This window comes from Labrus bergylta, chromosome 9 (assembly GCF_963930695.1).
Source record: "Labrus bergylta chromosome 9, fLabBer1.1, whole genome shotgun sequence".
NCBI classification, from domain to species: Eukaryota; Metazoa; Chordata; class Actinopteri; order Labriformes; family Labridae; genus Labrus; species Labrus bergylta.
Window position 1 is genome coordinate 12,886,019 of NC_089203.1, and position 23,458 is coordinate 12,909,476.

The window sequence follows — 23,458 nt, forward strand, 5'->3', positions numbered from 1 at the left end:
ATTTCTGCCGTGCAACAAGTGTAAAAGTATCAGATTCTCTGATGAGACAGCTCTCCGTTGTCTCTTTTTATACTGAAACACTTCATGTCAAATGCTCAGGATGAGCAGCTGAACGTCTTCATGACTTTATGTGAGGCAGAAAAATGTTTGGACGTAAGCAGTGATCAAGAACACAATGCAATAACTATTGTTTATTAATGATGCAGAGTGCCAACTGCAAACCAAGTTTAAGTTGGACATTTGCATCCCAAAGATGTAGCAGGACAGGTGAACAATTAACAGCTTCCAAATGTACATGTGCCCCATTCATGTGTGATTTCCTGTGTCTCTTCAGGAAACCAGTACGACCCAACGGTGCAATAGAAAACAAGAGTAGTGTGTCCCTCTGGTGTTTTATTGAGGAATTGGGGCGCCCCTTAGTGACAACAATGTAAAGGTGCAGCTCCTATTAGCCACATGAGAAAATACACAAAATATATGTCACTTGTATAGAAAGTTCTTTTAAAAATGGTGTTTACAGATGACTGATATACTTCTCAGTATCAACGACTTCATATCCATGGTTACAACTGTCTCTGGCGGCTGAATCAACCTGTTCTGAACTTTTAACAGACTTTGATCTCAGCACTTTTTGTTTTCTTCTGTTAAACCATATTTACTGTAATAAAAGTTATCAAGAACCTATAATAGTGATTCATTCCAGTTTGAAGTAAGCTAAAAAAAAAAAGAGGAGAGACTTGATATTTTATTTGTTTCTTCTTTGTAACAAATCCTTGAAAGATATTTTACTTTTAAAGCATTGGTTACATTTATTTGATCTTAAAAATTAAAGATACACATGCCAACGTTGGCTTGACACTTTGACTGAAGTGTCATTAATGTGCATTTAAAAAAATTATCTTTAATTGTTTTTTTAATCCTTATCACTGCTCTAATAGACAGGCTGAGTTTGTTCTACGTTTGTTCTCCATAGTGCTAAAATATGAAAACTACCCAACAAACTAAATGTTTGCTTCTCACTGCATCAACATTATAAACCTAAATAAATAACCAGAGAGCTTCTGAACACCAATGACACACTCTTAGTAAACGACAGTCGTATTGCATTGCATAAGTTTCTTCAGGTGTTACGGATGTTTTAGTCATGACAACATAACCTCCTAAGGCACAGCGCCCACATACCAAATATCAACCAAAGTATATTTTAGCTGAGGCGTGCATTTATTTCATGAGCATTTATTTTGTTGTGAAACAAAACACTAAGTTATTGCACAGAAATCCAGATCATATTTAGATGATTGTAAGTAAGCTTTTAGACCCACCTATTCTTTAAACTATGCACAACCCCCTCAGATTTAATAGCAGACAATAGTTCAAACTGCACCTCAGGGCAAATTTTTCAAGGTTTTGAGAAAACAACCTAAATAAAGCCATTATGACAGGATAACTTTGATTTAAAGAAATCAGGATTATTCTGATTCCAGCAGACAAACATCCAAAGTTTTTACAATGATTTAGATACTTTAGACATTTTGCTGAGCTCATGCAGTAATTTTTGGTTTATCATGTGGAAAACAGTTGTACCTCTTATCATTTTTGAATTCCTCCTTTGCATATATGAATAGTGTTTTTTAAGTCTCAATCAGCTTTATTTTTACAGTCAAATGTATGACGCTCTGGGAAAATGACTGCAACTTGTTATAAATCACTTTATTTGAACATGGACATTAGCAGAGGCAAACATTTTATCATTGTAGAGATACAGTGTGTAGTATCATCACTTTTGTGAGATTAAAACACCAAAACTCAGTCTTCTGAAGCAAAGACTAGGTCCACTCTTCTCTTAACTGCACATGGTTACTTTGTTCTTCTTGCCTCAAACATATCAGGATGTGTTTTACCTATCAAAGCGTGTCTTGTCTTGCAGCTTTAGACCCTCCTGCTTATTCTTTTGAAAGTCACACCCTTCTCTCCTGGAGTTGTGCAATTCTAGAAGACGTGTTGAAAAAAGATTAAGAATAAAAAACACACAAACTATTCAGAATATTGATCAGATTTTAAAGTCCTAGTGAATACTTTCACCACACATGATATTGTTTCTTATCTTACCATTATCAATTTACCCTCAATGAGCTCTGCAGTGAAGTGGTACTTTGGAAATGGTACTGAAATCTTTCCACCATCCAGAGTGACAAGAGCCTACAAAGACAGAGGTCATAAAGGGGATGGCCAACAAGCCTGATCACATGAATTGGTCATGACACATTTGTGAAAATGTGCAAGATTTGCTATGGAACTTTTTTTCCCTTTGTCTTTTTATGAACTCACCCTGAATTTGTCTCCTTTCATCGTCTGCAGATCACACTCCTGACCGGCGATGAAGTTATTGCACCAAGTCCACCCGGGAAGGCTTTGTGTCCAGGTGAAGTTGTTCCCGTCCTGAACCACGTCTGTGATCACCTTTTGGTCAGTCTTGGCATTGAGTTGCCCTGTGAAGGAACAGGGAACACCCCAAACATGGAAAAACAACAAAATGTAAATGTATGAGAACTCACATTCATCCATTTATGCTTTCTGACTAACAAAATAATTCAAATACCAATAATTCCAAGAAACTCTTCATAGTTTTCTTGACTCTCCAGCTCATATTTCCCAGCGAAAGCCATGGTAGAGGAAGAGAGGAGATGTAGTGAGGAAGCGTGTACAAGACACATAAAAAAGAGGAGTGGCCTCCTACAGATACTCTCTCTGTTTTCAAAGGATCAGTTCTTCCTCCCCCCACCAAAACGTCAGATCCTCATGTGTGTGAAATGTCATCAGGTACTCTCAGAAAATTCTCTGCTCCTGTCTGTGTCAGGTTTTTCCTGCACTTTGCAAGTTCAAGAATGTGGGGTGTACTGCATTGGTCTAAATCAAATTCATGTTTTAAATACAGGTTTTTTTTTTTTACTTCAGCACTGATAAATATATTAAAACACGTTTAAATCCAGGTGACCAAACTAGTGATCGCATTAAATATTTGTTTCTTTTACTACTAATATCAGAGATGGATATATAACTGCCCAAGTCAAAGGCAACAGTTTATAAACATCCACACACAACAGTCATCAGTAATCAGTACTCACACTGGGGTACCACAAGGGTGCGTCTTCACACCCTGGTTGTTTCTCAGGGTGTATGCACAGAATATAAAGGATAGACTATAAAAGGCGTCACATGCTTTGTACCGTGGAGTATTCAGATGCTCAACTAGCTCTGATTATTAAGTCTTAACTTGGCACGCTGCACTTCATTGAACTTGCCAATTGACATTTCTTACATGGTCTTATGTGATACTTTGACGATGTAATTTAATGATTGATTCGCATATACTGTATTTTACTGTTATGTATGTTTGTTGATGTCGTGTCATTTCATTTTTTTATACTCTTGTTGCAGGGCAAATTCCATTTGGTGCAGTAAAGGATTCATGTATTCCTACTGACTAGAGAACTACTCTAGCTTGCGCAACACACAACTCAATAAATGTAACCATACAAATATTGTGCTGCTTGAAAATGTGTAAAAATTTGTCAGACATTTCTGTAAGTCTTCAACTGAGCTGCAACAAATGGTAATTTCTATGATTGGTTATTCTGCCTAACCTTTTGGCTTTAACAGATTTAATGTTTAGCTCACAAAATGCAGGAAAAGAGAGAAATCATAATTAATGACAGCAGTCACTTACAGATCAGTTCATAGTTTCAGTTCTCATTCTAAACAGGACAATGGATTCAAAATAATAATAGATTAGAAGATATGATGTTAAGTGTCGTCTACACTGACAGATCGTCACACATGAAGTAAGCCTAACCTATGCTCCACACTGGCATGCATTGCCCTTTACCTGGTGCTATTTAATTATTTACTTAGACTCATTTACTTAAATTCTACTTGTTTTATGACTTTGTTTTATATCAAATGGAAGTTGAAAAAGACTTTTAAAGATTACCAAACTATAAAAACCCAGTCTCCATATAGGGAAGATATCCAAAGCTTTAAATGGGACAACAAGCTACATACTTCGTCCAGAGGAGGGACCAAAATCCAAGCAAATTGAAAGATTGTGATAGTTGTTGATTATTGAATATTAACAAATTTGGTGAAATATTTAAGAGTCACAAAATCCATCTTTTGTTCCACAACCAAAACAGAAACCTCCTCTTTATATATAAGGGTAGCAAATGAGCAATTCAAGAGCTAAATAATAAAGCAACAGGCCATCAGATAAAGTGATTTATAACAAGTTGCAGTCATTTTCCCAGAGCGTCATACATTTGACTGTAAAAATAAAGCTGATTGAGACTTAAAAAACACTATTCACATATGCAAAGGAGGAATTCAAAAATGATAAGAGGTACAACTGTTATCCACATGATAAACCAAAAATTACTGCATGAGCTCAGCAAAATGTCTAAAGTATCTAAAACTTTGGATGTTTGTTTTCTGCTGGAATCAGAATAATCCTGATTTCTTTAAATCAAAGTTATCCTGTCATAATGGCTTTATTTGGGTTGTTTTCTCAAGACCTTGAAAAATTTGCCCTGAGATGCAGTTTGAACTATTGTCTGCTATTAAATCTGAGGGGGTTGTGCATAGTTTAAAGAATAGGTGGGTCTAAAAGCTTACTTACAATGATGGGTTTATGCTTCTTTGTCGAGGTGATTCATTTGGTCTTTGATATTGGATTAGGAGCTGTGACTACTCTTAAAATGAAAAATGATATAATTAATGACTATGCATATGTTTTATGAAGGCTATAAATTCAAACGTGAAATTAAAGAGGAATAATTTTAATTTCAAATCACTCCACTACTTGTGTGAAAAGCCCTCGGTAAAGTGAACTCACAGCCACAGTTTCCATATCAACTCATTTTACCATTTTTAAAGCTCCTGTGTTTGTGTCAAAAGTGTTATGTCTTATCTCTTTGCTAAGTAAGCCCTATGAGGTGTAGGTTGTGTTTTTTTTCCCAAAAAAGATCTCATCCTGCTTTCTTTGATCAGTCAAATATATTACTTATCTACTAAGCCACACACAGGAAGAAGAAGGCCAGTGGCAGAATCCAGCAAAGTAACAACATCATGGCCACACATCTTGGAGACATTCAGGCTGAATATGCACAGGGCCGCACATTGCTATGTACCGCAAGTTTAAAATTGAGGACGTACAAAAGATGACATCCTGAAAGAGGTGTGCTCGACAGAAGCAGCACCCAAATTCTATTGTAGCGCAAATAACTGAAAGGCATCACCAACACAGCAAGCAGGACGTCTACCACTGCAAGAGAAAGGATAAAAGCATTCTTTGGTGAATGGAGGCTTTGATAATGTGTGACTGCAGCCATGATTAGGGGAATTCCAATGATTTTGAAGATGGGGATTGTTAGGAGAAAGCACATGACGCAGACTCTTCCAATGGTGCTTTGAAATGAAGCAGAATGGCTGCCATCAGCTGTCAGGTTGTTGTTGTCTGAGGTGTTGGTTCAGAGGCAATCAGCTGCACAATGATTCATTAAGTAGCCATGTGGTCCATCAAGAGGGATTGTGTTGCAAATGTAAACATAAACTTGTCCTTGTTCTTTCATCATGTGCAGCCGCATGACGTGGACATGTTTCTTTGTCAGTTTGTGTGTGTGTGCATAGGTCCTTATATCTATATAAGAAATACACTCTCACATTGATCTCTTTTCAGTGGATATTTCCTTCAATGACAGCCTAATGCTTGTTTTCTACGTCTTCCACTCTGAATGTGTTTTGTCTTTTATCATCTTGTTGACATTCACATCCATGATGAGGTGTAGTGGTGCACATCCAGAGTTACAGAGAGGAAGTCACTTTAGCATCATTCTATTTTTATTGTTGAGCATCACATTTCTAATATTGATATTCAGAACCTTTTGAACATCAAACATACAAAACGAAACGAGGATATCAAATGATTGTGCGCACAGCAGATAAACCAGGCAGGCGATACTTTTTTTTCCCCACAACATTTCATTAAGATATCAAGAAACGACAATGGAAAGGTGAACATTTCTTTTATCACACATTTTACACAGGAGTCCGGGCAGACATGGATTGAAAGGAGAGCTGTGTTTTTTTGTTGTTGTAAAATCAAAAGGCATGCACTGATGTCTGCGGTTTTATTAACCGTCTCAAGTCCTTACTGTCCATTAAAAAAAACAAAAACTCCCTGTATTTTAACCACAGGTACAGCAACATAGGACATAAAACCTCTGATACAGCAGCATAGTCAATACTTCTTCAGCTCACATTGACCACTATTGAAAACGACAATGCACTGACGGATGACTGATCATGGAACCATATACAGTGAATGCAGGAAATAGGTGAAATCCTTATCCACGCTCTGCTTGGGACTTCAACCCGTATAAGGAATGAGCATGTCAGACTTTGTCGTCAGGCAAATTGCTGTCTTTGTTGATCCCTGTTTTGTCTCTGTTATTCCTAAAGGAGAAAGAGAAAAAACTTCCAGTCGTCTCCTCAGCTGGTTGTCCTCCTCTTAACTCCCCTCTCAGAGCTCCGTGCTGGCATTCTGCAGGGCTACCGGGCAGCAGGTTCGGAGTCGAGAGAGTTGGGGATGTACCCCCCCAGATGTATAATGTTTCCCCCTCAGGGCAGGTTGGGAGACCATGGCTCAGGTAGCTGGGACTCGGACTGGCCGATGACGGCAGAGTACGCTGGCTGCCGTTTAAGCAGCTGGAGTTGTGATCCGCTGAGCCTTTGCGTGAATGTCCAGAGGAGCTGAAGTTGGAGGAGCGGTAGTTGTATGCTCTCCTTTTACGCTGATGACACTGGCATCTAAGGATCTGAATGAAGGCCAGCTTGAACTCGCGGTTGTAGCAGGGGTAGATGATGGGGTTTAGGCAGCTGTTGAAGTATCCCAGCCAGAAGATCACTTTGAAGAGGACATTAGATGGGCGCAGGTTGGAATTGAAAGACCCTGGTAACAGAAGAATGGAGACATTGAGACTTTACAGTGGGCAATGACAAAGAATCACTGTAATTAATTAATTTAATTAACCCATGAATATCCTAAAACCCTGTGACAGTCACTGCCTAATTGATTCTGTTTCTCTGATTCCTAGACTGGTCAAGTTTGGAGCACCTGGGCCTGTTGCTCTCAGGGCATAAAAGCCCAATCCCAGGGTGGCTCTCTTTCTCACATGTCACATGGACTCACATCCTCAACCATTGCACATTTTGGACATTGTTGCAGGGCTACTGAAGTGGAAATAACGTATAATTGGACATGAAAACACAAAACAAGAAAAAGACCCCAATACAGATGTGATGATGCCATACCTAAGTTTTCTTTTCTAAAGTGTATTATTATTGTATCATTTACTGACTGGAGACCTATTTGATATTGTTACTGCCTGTAGAAATGCCTGAAATGGCTGCAGATCTGCGTTTACTGGAAAATGTGTATTTTTTAATTATCAAACTTTGAAATGTCATGGATGAAGAAACAGTAACAGTAATGTAGATTACATTTAAGCCACATTAAGTCAATATGTGACTGTAGGTGTTGATCCTCTATTTGACTGTAGGTTAAACTTTCACCAGTAGGTGGTAGCATTGATCAAGAATAAAATAGTGCTTTTCACTCATTCCATGCAGACAGGACATGAAGCAGGGGAGTAGCAGACTAAGAAGGGGGCAGCCAATTCCACCTGTTAATCAACCGTAAAGACCCTGTTTTTGCTTTCAAAAAACGATGCAGCCACTCTGTCACAGTTAATCTCTGAAGGACTTTTACAAGATAACAGATCGTGTGGGATGATCTGGAACTCCATTTCAAATAAATAAGCTGTGCAAGAGAGGCATGCTTCTAGCAATAAGAAATTTGAGGTGAAATGAAATGGCACCTTCTCTCTGAGAGGTTGTGGAGGTTAGACTCCATCTTTAAAAAAATGCACCTGGAGATGTGTCTCGGAGAGCCGTCAAAGCAAAAGACTTGGTGTGTGATGTGTGTTGTGCATTAAACCTTCAATCCTAATGATGAGAACGACAACTTTACAAAGGCTTCTAGGGCAGGTTTGTCAAGTATGCTAATGTGTGAGTTGGCCTTTGCTAAACTGCATTTATGTCAAGATGCCTTTTCTCCTCCTGCTTATAGAGGAAGAATATCTTTCAAGGCAAGCTAATGAGGTACGAGGGGGAAGCCTGGAGATAAAAAACAGGGAATTAATAAGCACGGCAAGTTTGTGATTAGTGTTAAAGAAAGACAGACTTTGTGTGAATGTGTGTGGGGGCAGATGTGAGCAAAGCTGTTTCTTAACACCTACCCACAGTCTTAAATTAATATCACATTCCTGGAGAGACCGAAGATGCACTATAATTTCAGGCTGTCAAGTGTGAAATTACCTGTGGTAAGATATTAGAGGCAGACAGACAGACACCTCAGCTTGCCTCTTTATGAATATCGGATCAACAGCTTTAACAATTATTTTAAGCTGTACAGGGTACATTACATAGCACATAGCCAGGGGGTGAAATGATTCATTGGTTGCAAATAATGATTAAAGGCCAGAGGGAGTTGTGTCCACTTAATGAGCTGAAATGGCCCAAAACACACACACACACACACACACACACACACACACACACACACACACACACACACACACACACACACACACACACACACGCACGCACGCACGCACGCACGCACACACACACACACACACACAAACACGCACGCACGCACGTAAGCACTGTTCCAGTCAATTTGTTAATCATGCGTAAATGTGCAGCCCGATCCTGGAAATGTCACTTCCAACTTTCATTAACTCTGTGACTCCTAAATAGCAGCACTAAAAGCTGTGTGATGTGTGTCTCTCAGTGTGTGTTTTGTGAGTGTCGCAAAGAAAAGAAGAGATGCAGTCAGGAAGTATCCTGGCCTTCTGTACTGAAGACCATTGGATATTGTCTTACCGGCTGGTATTTTACAATGCTATTTTTCCACTTCTTGATAGCCACTTAAAAGACATTACATAACCTTGAATGTTGTGTCTGTGATTGGGTTAAAGAGTTCACTGGAGTTGAAAAAAAACTTGATCAATCTTTTATGCGTCTGATTCTTTCTATTAGCTAGTGGTAGGTTACAAAAATTGACAGTGACTCAGCATCATTAGTTCAATTTCTTATTTTTTTCAATCTAGGAGTATACAAGATTAAAAAAAGAAACAATCCATAATTTTATGTATCATTGTATCATAAACGACTGAGATAATATTGAGTTAAAGTTAACTGTATGGATTATTACAAGCTATGACTTGATTACTACAACTATGTGATTGTACTTGTACTTATATAACTCTTGAAGTTAAGGCTGTGTGATGCCATTCTTAGATTCAAAATGCACTTACAATGCTTTTATTGGTTTAAAAAGTTTATAAATATTTTATTTATATTTTCATTTTCAGTTGTATTCCAGAAAGCTACAAAAGAAGCACCATTCCCTTATCGGTAAACATAGAAAATAAATAAGAAAAATAAGGCACATAAGACACAGCCAATGAAACAAAACCACAACAAAAAGATATGATTTTGTAGGTTACCATACAATACTGAGAGTAAAAGAAACAGTCAGCACCTGACGCTGCTAGGTCACAATGCGTCTCTTAGTCTAAGACATTATAAACAAGTATATGGTTTTTGTACATGTATGTAGAATAGACACATCTGTGTGCACAAACAAGCAGAATTACAGTTTAGATCAGCTGTGATTGATAAAACAAGAATGGTTGCCACGTTTTGTCAAAAGGCTACAGAACTGAGAGATACACTTTCAGAGCCTCTCCATATGTAACAGATCGGTCATTTGTTGTTGCTAAGAAAATACATTTCTTCAGATTTCCAGAGAGCTAAGATGTTCCACTTTGCAACAACAATGTCATATTGTAATGTATTTTGGTGTAAGTGGGACAGCGTTAGTAGATGTTGGGTTCTGCCAGAAATGGCTGTGAAAGGATCTGGTGTGATGTCACATTTGTGACCAGAACTTGTTTAGTTTGCAGCAGGACCAGAATAAGTGTCACTTTTCCATCTGATTTAAACATTAAAGCTGCTATAGGGACCTTCCATCAAAGATTGATGTGTCGGGTAGCAGCTCTTGTCTGATCCTGTGCTGTACAAGCACATCTAGTATTATGTGAAGAAAATATCCAGCCTCCTTCATTTCGCAGTAAAATCTGAAAGAAAATATACAACCTCACTCTTTTGCTTTGTGTGCTTTAATAAGCTTTGTCATAATGCAATCTGGTGACAGGCTTTAAAAACAACAGTAAAGACATATGTATTGATCTAGTTAATGGACTGATGTACTTTTAAAGGACTCACAAAGTGCAGCAGTATTTAACTAAAATATGTTTTTAATTATCAAACTGTTTTTGTCCCCACTCTTATTTCACGCTATGCTATCTGTTCCTTTTATTTTTTTCATCTTTATTGTGTTGCTGATTGTCTAACACTTGTTTTGGAGAGATGGGTCAGGCTTTTTCAATGGAACCCCTGGTGGTAAGAATACAAACGATTAGAAAACATACAATGAGATGAGATGCTACATAATACCCTGAAACAATGCAGTAACTATGAAGTGATTTGATGCCATACGTTAGAATACAATGCGATATTATGCAATAGAATATTATACAGTATAGTATATGTTGTACAATTTTTTATGGTATAGTATATACTTTCTAATTCATTTTTCCTTTTTGGGGGGACAGATTTAGTGATTTGGTGCTCTAGCTCTCTGAAATATTTTGGTTTAGTCAATGATTGAGATGTCTTACATAAAGTACTCTATATGTTCAATGAATGTGTCTTCATTGCATTTGTGAGGGCAAACACAGCTGTGTTGCTCTGCCTGCCTCCGAGGAAAGGCCCATGAAGAAGGCCCCAACAGAGATCAAATATAATTCAATCAAGAGTCCTCTCTAGACAAATGGAGGATGAAGGCAAGAAAACACAGAGAGAAATCAGGTTGACAACAGGTCTTCCTGCAGCCAGATATGGCACATGTTTGCATGTTTTACTTGAGTATGGACGTGGTCCATTTATGTGCCTTGAAGAGTGTTTATGTTGAATTGCTGTAGTATAAACAGCCGAGGATCCTGGGGCTTAGTACTTAGACAATAGTGTTAAGATAACCCCGAGAGGGCTACTAGGGCTGTCTTTGCCCCATCTGTTAAAAAAATGTTTTTCACCTCCTTCCTCCGGACAGACACACAAATGCACACACACACATACACACATCTCACCATGAAACACAGGAACGTCTTTACAAAACAAGGCATCCTGTTATTCTCACTAATTGGAAGAAGAAATGTCTTTTCTGTGCCATGTAGAGCGTCTATACACACACACACACACAAACTCTCTCACACACACACACACACACACACACACACACACACACACACAGCACACACATGCACACACCGACACACGCGCACACACACACACACACACCAACACACACACACATGCACACAAACACAAAATCTGCTCTCCACACATCCTGTTTCATAACACACCCATAAATATGATTAATTCATCCTGATGTGAAAGGACAGCGGTGTTATTGCTCTTGCAGATTGCTTTCAATAAAACCAGAGCATGAAGCTCTTTTTGGAAAATGGGGTTGGCATCACAGGGGCCTCTACTTTCACCCCCTCTGCCCTGTGGCCCCTCCGGCTTAGCCCTGCCATCTCCTTTCCTCGCTCTGACACTCTCATTATTTGCCTCCTCTAAATCACCCCCAGAGCACAGGGGTCGTTCTGCTCAAGTGACAAAAATAAAGAAATAAATCAAAGCCCAGACATGTGACATGCACACACAGCCAGTTCTCCTTTAAAACACGTCTACAAGGAAACAATTGGTTAACACCTCAAAGTGTTGGTTTCTCTCACACATGGGCTCAGTGCTTGCACCAGTTTCTAAATGAGAGGCCTATGCAGGACGTTGGAGCCTGCGCTGGGTGTTAAAGAGCCGGGGGACAATGTGGGCAGTGAAATCACACAAGTGTCTCCCATGGACTGGTGATCTTAATTCAGCTTAGTCTGGAGCTGAGAACAAGAGGAAAAACTCTCATTGAAAATCTGAAACAAAGATTTCCTCTATGTTAAACACTTATAACAGATTTTCTACACTTTTTCTACACTTGTTTCTAAACATTCCCTGCACACTTTCAGAATCAGAATCAGCTTTTTTTGGCCAGGTATGCTCACACACAAGGAATTTGACTTCAGTGAACTGTGCTCTCTCTGCACACCAGTAGAACATTATATATCAAGAAGAAACACAAAATAAGACAATAGTGCAGCGGTCAGTAGTGCAAAACTGCTGAAATAAAGATGATAATAGAATATGTAATTTTGTAACAGACAGCTCCGGAAAGTTGAGGATTTCCTGGTCTTCCATGACACTAAACAGAATATTTCTGAGTTTTATAACCGTTGATCTGATTAAGATTGGGTAATTGAAATTTCACAGAGTCTTTTTCTCTATGATTTGCCTGAAGACAAAAACACAGATAAGTCTCTGTAAGTGACAGTTGGGCAAAGTAAACAGGGTTCCATGAGTTTTTGTGAAGTTTTGGGCTGTTTTTGTCCAAGGAGGCTTGCTTGGAGAAACACTAACTTTAAACGGTTGATGTCATGTTTATGGGGCTGTACAGTATATCTTACCTTTCCTCAAGTTAAAAGGAGACAGCTGAAAGGACTGACTGAAATTCTGGGAGCTGCTTTTGCCGTTCATGTTCAAAAACAAAAACAAGGTATTTGCTGACTTTATGTGAGGTGAGGTAGGATCAAGGGGAGGGAGTTCACATATTTCTCTAAGGTTGACATGCCAGGGGTCAAACAGATCTTTGTGTGTTAACAGCTTTCATCTCTGCAGGCTTTGAATTCTATAAACATCTGTATTGATTGGGGACAGAAAAGCAGCTGCAAACCCTCTGACACAATCGCTCAAAACACACACGGACGTGCTTTAATACATGTATTAACTTTCATACGTTTCAGCACTCCTCCATACAAAAACACACAAAGCACTCTTGCCTGCCTCCTGCCACCAGAGCACATATACAGTGTGTCACCGAGAAAACCCCTACATACGTTACGCTCAGTGACAGCGTGCAGAGGAAGGAGCAAGGTAATAACAAGTGTAAGACAGGAAATCCCTTTCTGTGGGCGGAGGCTAGAGAACATTTAATGCGAGGAGAACACAACTTCGAGTTCAGACTGGAGTAAAATAAGAGATCCCCAACACTGAAGTCCCAGTGTTGATGAAGAGGATCAGTTCAAAGTCCTGCTTTGATACAAAGTGGATGCGTTATGTGCTGTCCCTCTACATAAAACTACTGGACTTGCTTCTATGTGAGGCCATGCATCCATGAGGTTGTAGGTGCTTTGTCATGAGTAACAGTTTTCAACACCATGAGATGATACAGACAAATGTAGCTCCAATTAGGTTTCTTGGCAGTTTGTTGTTTAGAGCTACATCAACAGGCCCCTCCTGAACCTCAGTACCGGCTCTGTGCAGCCTTGCACATCTGGAAATCACAACTTTTGAAAATGACATTCGATTTGTGCTTTTGGTAATGCCTACAGGCAGAATAATCTCCTCTATGTGACACCGCATAATGATCCTGCCCCTGGTTATTGATGTGTGTGTGTGTGTGTGTGTGTGTGTGTGTGCGTGCGTGCGTGCGTGTGTGTGTGTGTGTGTGCGCATGTGTCCATGTGAGAATGTGAGGAGCTGCATGTTAAGGCCAGAGGCATAAACACATTCCCATATGACCACAGTAAATGTATGCACAAACAAGCACATGCTGATACATAAATACGCACTCATTTATTACCATGAAAACAAGCAAACGGTCATCCAAATGACTTCAGCCATACTTGTAGTTCTGACTTTGTTCAGTGAGGCCTTTCCCCCATACTTCTTCAACCCTATCAAAATGTTATTCCTAACCACCACCACACAGCACAGCTGGTGGTATGAGCATGACATTGTAAAATACAGTCTAATGTGCTCTGCAGGGTTTTTTTCCAAACAGCCCTGGGTGCAGGGTGTTGAGTGCTTAGTGGCATCAGGACGACCCAGCAGGGAAACACAGGCCTCTAAATCAGCTGATCTGAGGAGGAGGCCAGCTGATCCCCACTTGGCACACTCCAACAGTGTATTTGTTTCCTTAACAGCGAGACTGAGGGAAAATCATGATTGGGAAAGTTTGAGAAGAATGTCTTCTTATTTGACAAAAAAAAACAAACAACTTGTATCCCTTATCATCCCTAATTTAGAGGCTGCAGCTTCAGTGTTGCTCTGGTGTTTGCAGTGAGAAGGAACTGTTAAAAGGGAAAGTGTTTATCATAAGGTATGATGCAAACTTACAGGATTAGACAGGCTGTGAATAGAGAAATAAGTATAATGCACCATATAGGCCTAGTTTGCGGCAATAACTTATTGGTGATATTATTTGTATTCTTTCAGTGTGAAATGAACAAACCGTAAATCAAAGCCAACTCAGAGGTTCATTGACAGTTCAGAGCAACAAATGCTACCCTGGAGACTTTTAAAGGGCCAGCTTTTGAAATGATTTAAGGCCTGCAGCAGCCTTTTTGTTGCATCATTTTTACTTCGTGTAGAGACATTAAATTGATAGGAATGTATTTTGTGAAATACCATTTACTAATTGAATGTATTGAAGTATTTAAATTAGACCGGGCTGTGACTATGGGGGTTGTATTTTTTTATGGTCCGGTTCAAGTTTCATTATGAAGGAAAATAAGACCCATTGGACTTACCTATGGGTAAGACGAGAAAGAAGGGCAGCCAACAAAGCGTAAACATGCCGACCACAACCCCCAAAGTTTTAGCCGCTTTCTTCTCCCGGGAAAATTTCAGAAGTTTCACCGTGAGGGAACTCCTCGCTTGGTGAGCGCGGCCCTTGCCAGCTGCTGTGCCTGAGCTGTCGGACTCTTCTTGCACCTGAGACCCCTTGTGGATCCTGAGGGTCAGCTCCCCGGAGTTCATCCTCTCGCGCATCACACCTGCCTGCAGGTTCTTTGTGGTCCGTTTGGCGACTATGTACACCCGGCAGTACATTACCAGGATGACTACGAGGGGGATGTAAAAGGAGCCGAGTGAGGAGAAGAGCGCGTAAAACGGCTCCTCGGTAATGGGGCAAACCGTGTCGTCCGGCGATGGCGGCTGTTTCCACCCTAAAAGAGGCCCGATGGAAATGACCACTGACAGCACCCACACACCCAGCATGGCCAGCAGAGCCCGCTTCTCTGTCACGATGCCCGGATACTGCAGCGGGTGGCTCACTCCGATGTAGCGGTCAATGGATATTACGCACAGGCTCATGATGGACGCGGTGCAGCAAAGAACATCCACCGCCGCCCAAATGTCACAGAAGATCCTTCCGAACACCCAGTAGTCTAGGATCTCAAGGGTGGCGGACACCGGCAGCACCGTAGTGCCCAGCAGTAGGTCTGCGATGGCCAAGTTAATGATGAAGTAGTTCGTGGGGGTGCGCAGGTGCCTGTTGCACACCACCGCGAGGATGACGAGGATGTTGCCCATGATAGCGAACACGATGAAAGCCCCCAACACCAAACCAAGCGGGATTGCCCGGGTGAGGTCCACCTCGCTGGGCTGCGTGTTGTTTCCCCCGCTGGAGCTGCTGTTGGTGAAGTTGACCTGTGAAAAAGCGCCCAGAGTCCCGTCCAGTTCCGAGGAACCATTTTTCCACAAGTTTGTGACATTGTCAGTGCTCACACTCATTTTGAGTTAAGAGGTCCTCCATAACAGGATCTAGATCACTTGGAACTGTCTGAGTGGTCTAGGTCTACATGGTTTAACTGCGTTTTTCAGCTTGTGTCTCCAAATTATGCGTTTGATCAGAGAAAACCTTTCAGTGCTGTCCAAATGCAGTCCGTCTGCCTCCGCTCTCCAGAGGGCTCAGCGGAGAAATGAGGGGTGCAGCAGTCCTCCCCTGCGTCCTCTGCACCACACACTGCCATGCGCTGACCAGACGTACCAAACACAGCCTGTGAAGAGCGCATGACACAATGTTACATGAGGAGCCCTGACTCCAAGACAGGATATTCATTTGCATCATTTTACGCAAATGTGGATGGAGCAGAGAATTGCGCGTTTTGGGGAGAGACGGGTTGTGTTTATTTTTTCTTCACCGTGGGAGGGTGCTTCACTCCCTGATTAAAAGTGAAAAGACATTGGTGCGAATATCACTCACACTTCGTTGTCAACTCTCCGAAAGAAACCCTAAAAGGTCAAACTGATTAAGTGAAATGATGGATAACATATTATCATATAAAAGTCCCTGTGCTGTAACAGGTAGCCATTTGTCCTAAATTATGTTCCTAATTTGGTCAAAGGCAGGAGTTTCTCAGTTTAAGTTCAGCAAGTTAGTGAGGAGTGACTGATTGAACGGGCTGAGTTCAGACACATTCACATTCCTTAAAGGTTCCTCCTCTTTCAGAGCTTTTCACTTCTCATGGTGTAAAACTGGTGGGAGACGGATAAATAAGTTTCCTTTATGAGTCAATGTTACAGAAAGCTCCCTCTAATGAAAGTCTTGAAAGCTCCGTAGAGTTGTGTTTTATTTACCATACACTTTTTAATACAAAAATACGGCTGCTTAATGTTTTTCTTTCCTCATTCCTCTTGTGCTGGAGCACAGCAGATTTAAAAAATAAACTGCTTATACTTTAATGTCTTTTAAATGTAAAAAGTGCAGGAAGGATAGACTATGGAAATGATGCAAAGATGAAAAGTAAATCAAGAACTGTCTCAGTTGAAAAAAACATAGAGGAGAGGAGATTGGAGAAAATGTATGCTTGTTAGTGCAAAATGAAGTAGGCTATATCTGACCATCTTTAAACAATAAAAGCTAATTGGCATTGTGTGATTATTTTTCCAATAAAATTGTTAGCGGTTTTAATTTTTCATCACAAAGCCAGCTCTTGCTATTTTGAGCTGCAATGTTATAGAAAGTATGAAGCATTTACACTTTGAAAAGTCCTCTTGAAAGAAACTGGATTTAATGCAGTTATCAATGTATATCATACATTGCAATCCCCCATATTAAGGGTGAGCCAAGAGATCATGTCCATAATACAAAATAAAAATAACTCCATACACAAATGGTTTAAGTAAGCAGCTTCTATTCACAGTTTGCATAATAAACTAATCAATGAATACATTTATATGTATTAAGTTAACTAGTTTTCATTGAAGTAAATTGATAAGTACACTCATAAGAGTGCATTGAGGTATTTGATGTTTTTACGTTCATTTTATAGACATTTATTTATTGTTTTTTTTCTTCCAATCAGTAGTTCAAAATAGAAGTGATTGAAAATTTGACTAAATGATGGCAAAATAATGAAAAATAATTGTAATAGTACAAAAATACTGTTATTTGTAAAATTCAAACCTTGAATAAGTTTTACCTTAAAAAGTATTTTCCAAAGAAATGTTCTTAAAAAAAATGTATGCAATCAAAAGTGTCATGAATTAATAACAGACAACCCTATTAAATAAACACAACAATTCCTTGTATGTTATGTGTAAGATTAACACTTTTTTCTAAATTACTTAATGACGTCACAGTAACGTAATTGGTGATGACCGTGGACCTTACCGCTCGAGCGTTTACCTGGTTGATTCAAAGTGAGTTTGATTGAAACGCAGGTTAATTTACCGGAGCTAAACAGTTATAAGACGTGTCGATTCGGTGAAACACTATAAGTTTGTGTGTTGATTGTGTTACAGTCTTAATTACGGCCTGTTAGCGGCTGAGAAAAGATGACGAGAGTGGAGTGAATTCATGGACTGCGTAATCCAGCTACTAGGATGTTAACCTAGTGGATTATATCACAATGCTAACCGTGGACGACAAAGAGGATGAAAAAAACTGAGCGAGCTGTATTAATACTGTGAGTTTGCATCCTGAGTTTAAAGTACGCTACCTGTGTCTTGTGTGTTTTATATCGACCCCACAGTAGCTATAGCTAACACGCTGCTGCTATGCTACGTGGTGTAATGTAATAAGAATATAACTATCCATCCAGGGCTACGGTGGTTTTTGGCCAAAGCAGAAATATGACGTAAATCCGGTGTGCAGTGTGTGTGTATATATATATATATAAGTAACACAAATAAAAGGTATTTAATTATCTTTTACAATAACACATTATTCTCTGCATTACATTTTCACATTCCAGAAAGATTCAAACAATCATTATTAACATAATCTTTATCCCGAGGTTTTTGATCTAGCTCAGTAATTAACCGAATTATAAAAACAGAGAAGCTTCTAAACTGTGTTCAGCTGGATTCTTACTTACAGACTCTTACCTGTATGCTTCTGTCTCTCACTGCCTCTGAGGAACACTATTTGTGTTTGCTAAGGGGTTTTAACATGTTAATTATCCATATTAATCTATAATATATATATTTCCTGCAAATACTTCACACATCAGGTCAGACTTTTTAATAACACGCTAGTACAGGTTCTATCATTTAAGTTTCCCCCCGTTTGACCCCTAAAGTCCACTGACTAGTGTGATTGCTCAAGCGCGGAACACTTTCTTGGCCCTGCACGGTTGGAAGAGGTGGTCTTTGGCACGGTACTGTAAGCCCAGGGACATGACATGTAATTGATCTCTGTCTTGCTTAATCGAGAAGTCTGGGAGTGTTAGAGGGCTGTATCTGACTGAAACAACCACAAAGTCAGAGACAGCTGTGTTTTCTGAGTTGTTCTCTATTGTTAGACTGTACTATAGAAACTTCAACATGTCACTATATACAGTCTTTGGCAGCTACTCGACAGCTAGCGTAAATTTTAAGGTGTAGTGTTTTCTTTCATCTCGTCTCAGTACAGGAGTTGATTTTGTGAATCAATCAAGCCACCTTGAATGTCAATGTGGTTACTGAGCATTGTGTTTTTTTCATTGCCTCTCTTGCATGACGTACACTTAAGTGACGGTCAGACTTAAAAAGTTCTCAAAAAAGTGTATATGAATTTCAACCACATTATGCAAACTGCAAATATTCTATTTCCTTAATCGGAGAAAAAAGCCATGCATATGACGACATATGGATAGAGGTAACTGTGTGGCCCCATTTGGCCTGTAGCAGCGTTAGTGCAGGCCAGCTGGGGACTGGGGAGGGGGGACAATCAGCACGGTATGTGGAAACTGGGCCTAGTGGGAGGGTGCCCTTACATAACTTGGGTAACTTCAGGTTCTTCAGAGCAAAATACAACCCTAGTTTTAAATAACATTTTTAAGTGCGGGGTAGAATTTCTTCGGACAGGATTAGTCATTAGATGGTTAAGCACTTAGAAGTCTTTCAATCCTTCATCAGACACCAGAGCACGGTTATTATGAGCATCTTTTTTTTTTTAAAGTTGAATAACCCGGAATCATATCAGTTCATATCTTTGACAAGATTTTAGTGCTGGGATGTCGTGCTTTTGACTGCCCATTTCACTTGATTAAATACACTGAGCTCTCAAATAACATTAAAGCTACTGCTGCTTAACTGGCTGCCAAGTTCTGCGGGTGAGAATAGTTTCTCATTTTTGACTTGAAATTCAACTTCAACAATAGCGTCTCCGTTTCTCTGTGTGCTTCAGTGGTGAGGATTTTGCCTCTGACTCAAGGGGATCAACTTTTCTTCTTGGCAGGACAAAACACTGTAAATCTTCAATTACATAAGACGTGGAGCCATTTGATTTCTTTTTAAAGACATGGCTTCTATTTTTTTGCCGTAATTTGTCATTGATGCATTCCACTTAACATTAATCAAATGAGATTAAGATATGTTTTTCTAGACTTCAGATAAAGACATTCCCACATATAGAATAGTTTATTTTCCAATGTCAGAAATAGGGCTGGGCGATATATCAAGTTTTTACGATATATAGATATATTTTCAATCCAGATATAGGGTAGGACAATATCGTTAATATCATATAGTTCATGTTGCATTAAAATAACGTTATACAGTTACTAGGAACTGTTGTACAGTTCCTAGATGATTATGTTTAAGAAATGTCAGTCAATATCAAAGCACTGGATGAGGTTTCCGGCTTGAAATGGCTTATCATGAAGTGAAGCAATGTCCAGATCTTCTACATTAAACTGTGAAGTTCAAGGGAGCTGGTGGCGCAGTGGTTAGTGTGCGCGCCCCATGCATGGAGGCTATGGTCCTCCAAGCGGGCGGCCCAAGTTCAAATCCAGCCTGTGGCTCCTTTCCTGCATGTCACTCCCCACTCTCTCTCCCTGATTTCCAACTCTATCCACTGTCCTATCTCTCAGTTAAAGGCACAAAAAGCACAAAAATAAATCTTAAAAAAAACAAAGCTGTTAAGTCCAACAATATTGGTTTAACATTTTTCCTGCTGTGTGGAATTAAAAGGTGAGAGGTCAGAGTCTCTCTTTGACCTTCACTTTTATGAAATGCCTGACTTAAAAGTAGTCTGGTCACAGTCCTGCTGTGTTCACTGACACCATATGTTCAGCATTATCCACTTCAACAACAGACACAAACCTTTTCATGGTCACACTCAACACAAGGAGGGATTTAGGAGGAACATGATCTGTGATAAATTGTGCAGAAAGAGTGTTTGAACAGTGTGAAAGGTTTGCTGCTTTATCAGATGTAGAGCTCCTGGCAAATAATTGTTTTCTTTAGGTCTTTATCTTAATACTGCGTATTAGAAAAAGTAAAAAATCCCTCAAGTAATATTATCTAGAGGTGTTAACAGCAAAGTGTTCTTTGAGGGATATTTTTTATTTTGACGTGGGGTCGTATGTGATGCTTATAAATAGTATGTTTACCGTGCACAGGACATGACAGTCAGTACAGTCCCCTTTTTGAAGAAGTTGGCTGGAGGTCCCACTCCAAAGCAGAAGCTGAGCTATATGCACTGCAAGAAACTTGTAGCCTCTTAAAAACCCCAACATTTAAAATAAAAATTCTGTTTTTAAAGTGAACGCTGTATTTTTGGATTTGCACTGCCTCACCTTTGTTACCAATCTTTCTTGCCCTCTGGTAGAAGCAGTTACCCTGTCTGAAGAATCCTTATTGTCTGATAACATCTGTAGTAAGGACGACTAGTAGTTTAACAAATTAATTTAGGCCTACAATGCTGATCAAATGTTGTGTTTAGTATTGCTGTAAACTTGTTTTTAAAAGTGCACTATACGGTTTCAGGGTACAGCAAAAATACAGATGAGGCATAGCAACTTCAGCATGATGTATGCGGCTGGTTACCAAATACATGGGGCCACTCAGCCACTCTGTAGGAAGAAAACAAGGGGGGAGGATGTGAACTACGAGAATCTTAGAAGAGCAACAGAGTAAGATGAAGGGAACATTTTCAGTGACAGACACCCAGACCTCTCAAAGGTGTAAAAAAAAAAAACCCACAGCAGTTTAACGTATAGACCGATCTGGGGAAGTTGATATGCCGCCATCACTGAGGTGCATCTCCCTTCAATTGCTGCTGGTTTGAATGCTGGTTTGAGCTCTCCTACTTTGTACAGCCTAACCTGTGGCATTTAAAAGTGTACTAACTTTTTTTAAAAAGTGAAAAACTTTTGTGAAAAATCGGGAAGTACACAACACACATGTGAGTGTGAACACTTACACATTCACTGTCCGTCCAGAGGACTAAGATATTCTTCAGAGGTGGTTAGATGAGCAGTTTTTCCCCTACCATCGGCAACCCCCGCCCTCCTTGATGTTCAAGTTCATTATATCATTTTTATTTTATTTAGCATGCTGCATTCAGGGGTGCTCAGATAATGAGAGATGCATTCAGGTGCGCTCAGAAACGGGAGTTGCAGGAACAAAAACTAAGCTGTACAGACCGTTGCAAGATCAAATAATTGTTCAGTTGTTTTATTGACTGCTGTCATTAAAAGAAACACATAAACACCATTATTCCTTTAAGTATCTGTGGCGCTGTATCTATTGGCGGTGCTTAGTCGTTTATCACCAGGTGATTAATGAACTGCAGAGGTCGCGTTAACCAAATATATTCCGTCTTTGATCAAATTTTTTTTAACAATGACGGAAAAATCTGAAGGCTGTCTGTCATTCTGACGGATTTTCACACAGCACTGTCATTAACCACATGTAAAGCACCTGCAGTAGACCTCCCAGTCCAGTTGGTGGAGAGTGTGCATAATTAATTAGTTATTGTTCTGTCCTGTACTAGGCTATCTGACCTCATGTGCATGACATCATTGTCTAGCGGCTGGTTGTTTTCATAGCATGGTTAAGCTATATAGCTGGTGTGCTTCGGCACGTTACAGTTCATGCACGAGCACAGGCACGTGTTGTATTAGGACCTTATGTACAAGAAATAACTGTGCTCAGGCCCGGTTAGTTCTGGAGCAGTATGAGTGCAGGCCGGCGTAGGACTGTGGAGGTGGGCAATCGTGCTTAAGCACGGCACGGGACAACTTTGCTTGATTATAGATAGATAGATAGATAGATTATGAAGGGACTTTTTACAACCCCATCTGTCAAAATTACAGACAACAAGTAAGTCTAGCACAACCTCTGGAACTGATCTTGTTTAATGTTGGTATATTAGTGAGCATAATGTAATCATTGTAGACCAGTTGTATTAGCAAAACAAATGTGTCTACAGAAATGTATTTCACAATACAACTAATCCACGATTAAATGCAGCTCTTAACGGAGGTATGCAGCATTCATCGTCACATTTTATGTGGCAGACGGTTAAGTTTTTCTTCTTAAGCAAGTTGTTGTTGTAAAAGATGCCTAATATGTAAATTAATAAATATTAAGATTTCTTGATTAAGGTACCTTCATCGGACAGTAGCAGACTGCAATTTCACTATTGGATGAGCTTACTTAATTAAAGGTGTTTACTTTCTTAGGCTATATTAGCCTATATTGATTAGAGTTCTTTTCAAGAACTTGCTTGTTATCTTTCTCTGAAATAAAACTCACAGGACAACATTACACAGCATTGGGTACAGCGTCATTCTTTGGGAAACACTGGATCTAAAAATAATATCCAGTTTATTAATTGCTATGGATAGTGAAGACAAATTCATACTGCAGCCTCTCATCACAGCTCCCCACGTTAAAGTAATGTATGTAATCTGACACCAGAAGGGAGGGGTTTACTTATCACAAATAATTATTTTTAAGACAGATCTCTGCTTTCTTATATAATATAATATTAAAGCTATATTTTTGTGGTTATGAAACTGGCATGAACACCGTTAATTCTGCTTACAACTCCCGAAGATATAAAATATATCGAACTACACACTTGAAAATGTTTGATACACTTGGTTTT

General features: G+C 39.6%; 2 protein-coding genes across 2 annotated transcripts; both read right to left on the reverse strand.

The window, feature by feature from the left end:
- Window positions 1-1,689: 1,689 nt before the first annotated feature.
- Window positions 1,690-2,757, reverse strand: LOC109993497 (gastrotropin). The gene is made up of 4 exons (XM_020646472.2): window positions 2,600-2,757; window positions 2,329-2,489; window positions 2,110-2,199; window positions 1,690-1,989 (listed from the first exon to the last, which is right to left on the reverse strand). Exons 1-4 carry the CDS (start codon window positions 2,712-2,714, stop codon window positions 1,930-1,932), a joined length of 426 nt encoding a protein of 141 aa, XP_020502128.2. The 5' UTR covers window positions 2,715-2,757; the 3' UTR covers window positions 1,690-1,929.
- A 3,113-nt stretch (window positions 2,758-5,870) lies between these two features.
- On the reverse strand, window positions 5,871-17,020 carry LOC109993537 (alpha-1A adrenergic receptor). The gene is made up of 2 exons (XM_020646525.3): window positions 14,883-17,020; window positions 5,871-7,003 (listed from the first exon to the last, which is right to left on the reverse strand). Exons 1-2 carry the CDS (start codon window positions 15,865-15,867, stop codon window positions 6,447-6,449), a joined length of 1,542 nt encoding a protein of 513 aa, XP_020502181.1. The 5' UTR covers window positions 15,868-17,020; the 3' UTR covers window positions 5,871-6,446.
- Window positions 17,021-23,458: the final 6,438 nt, after the last annotated feature.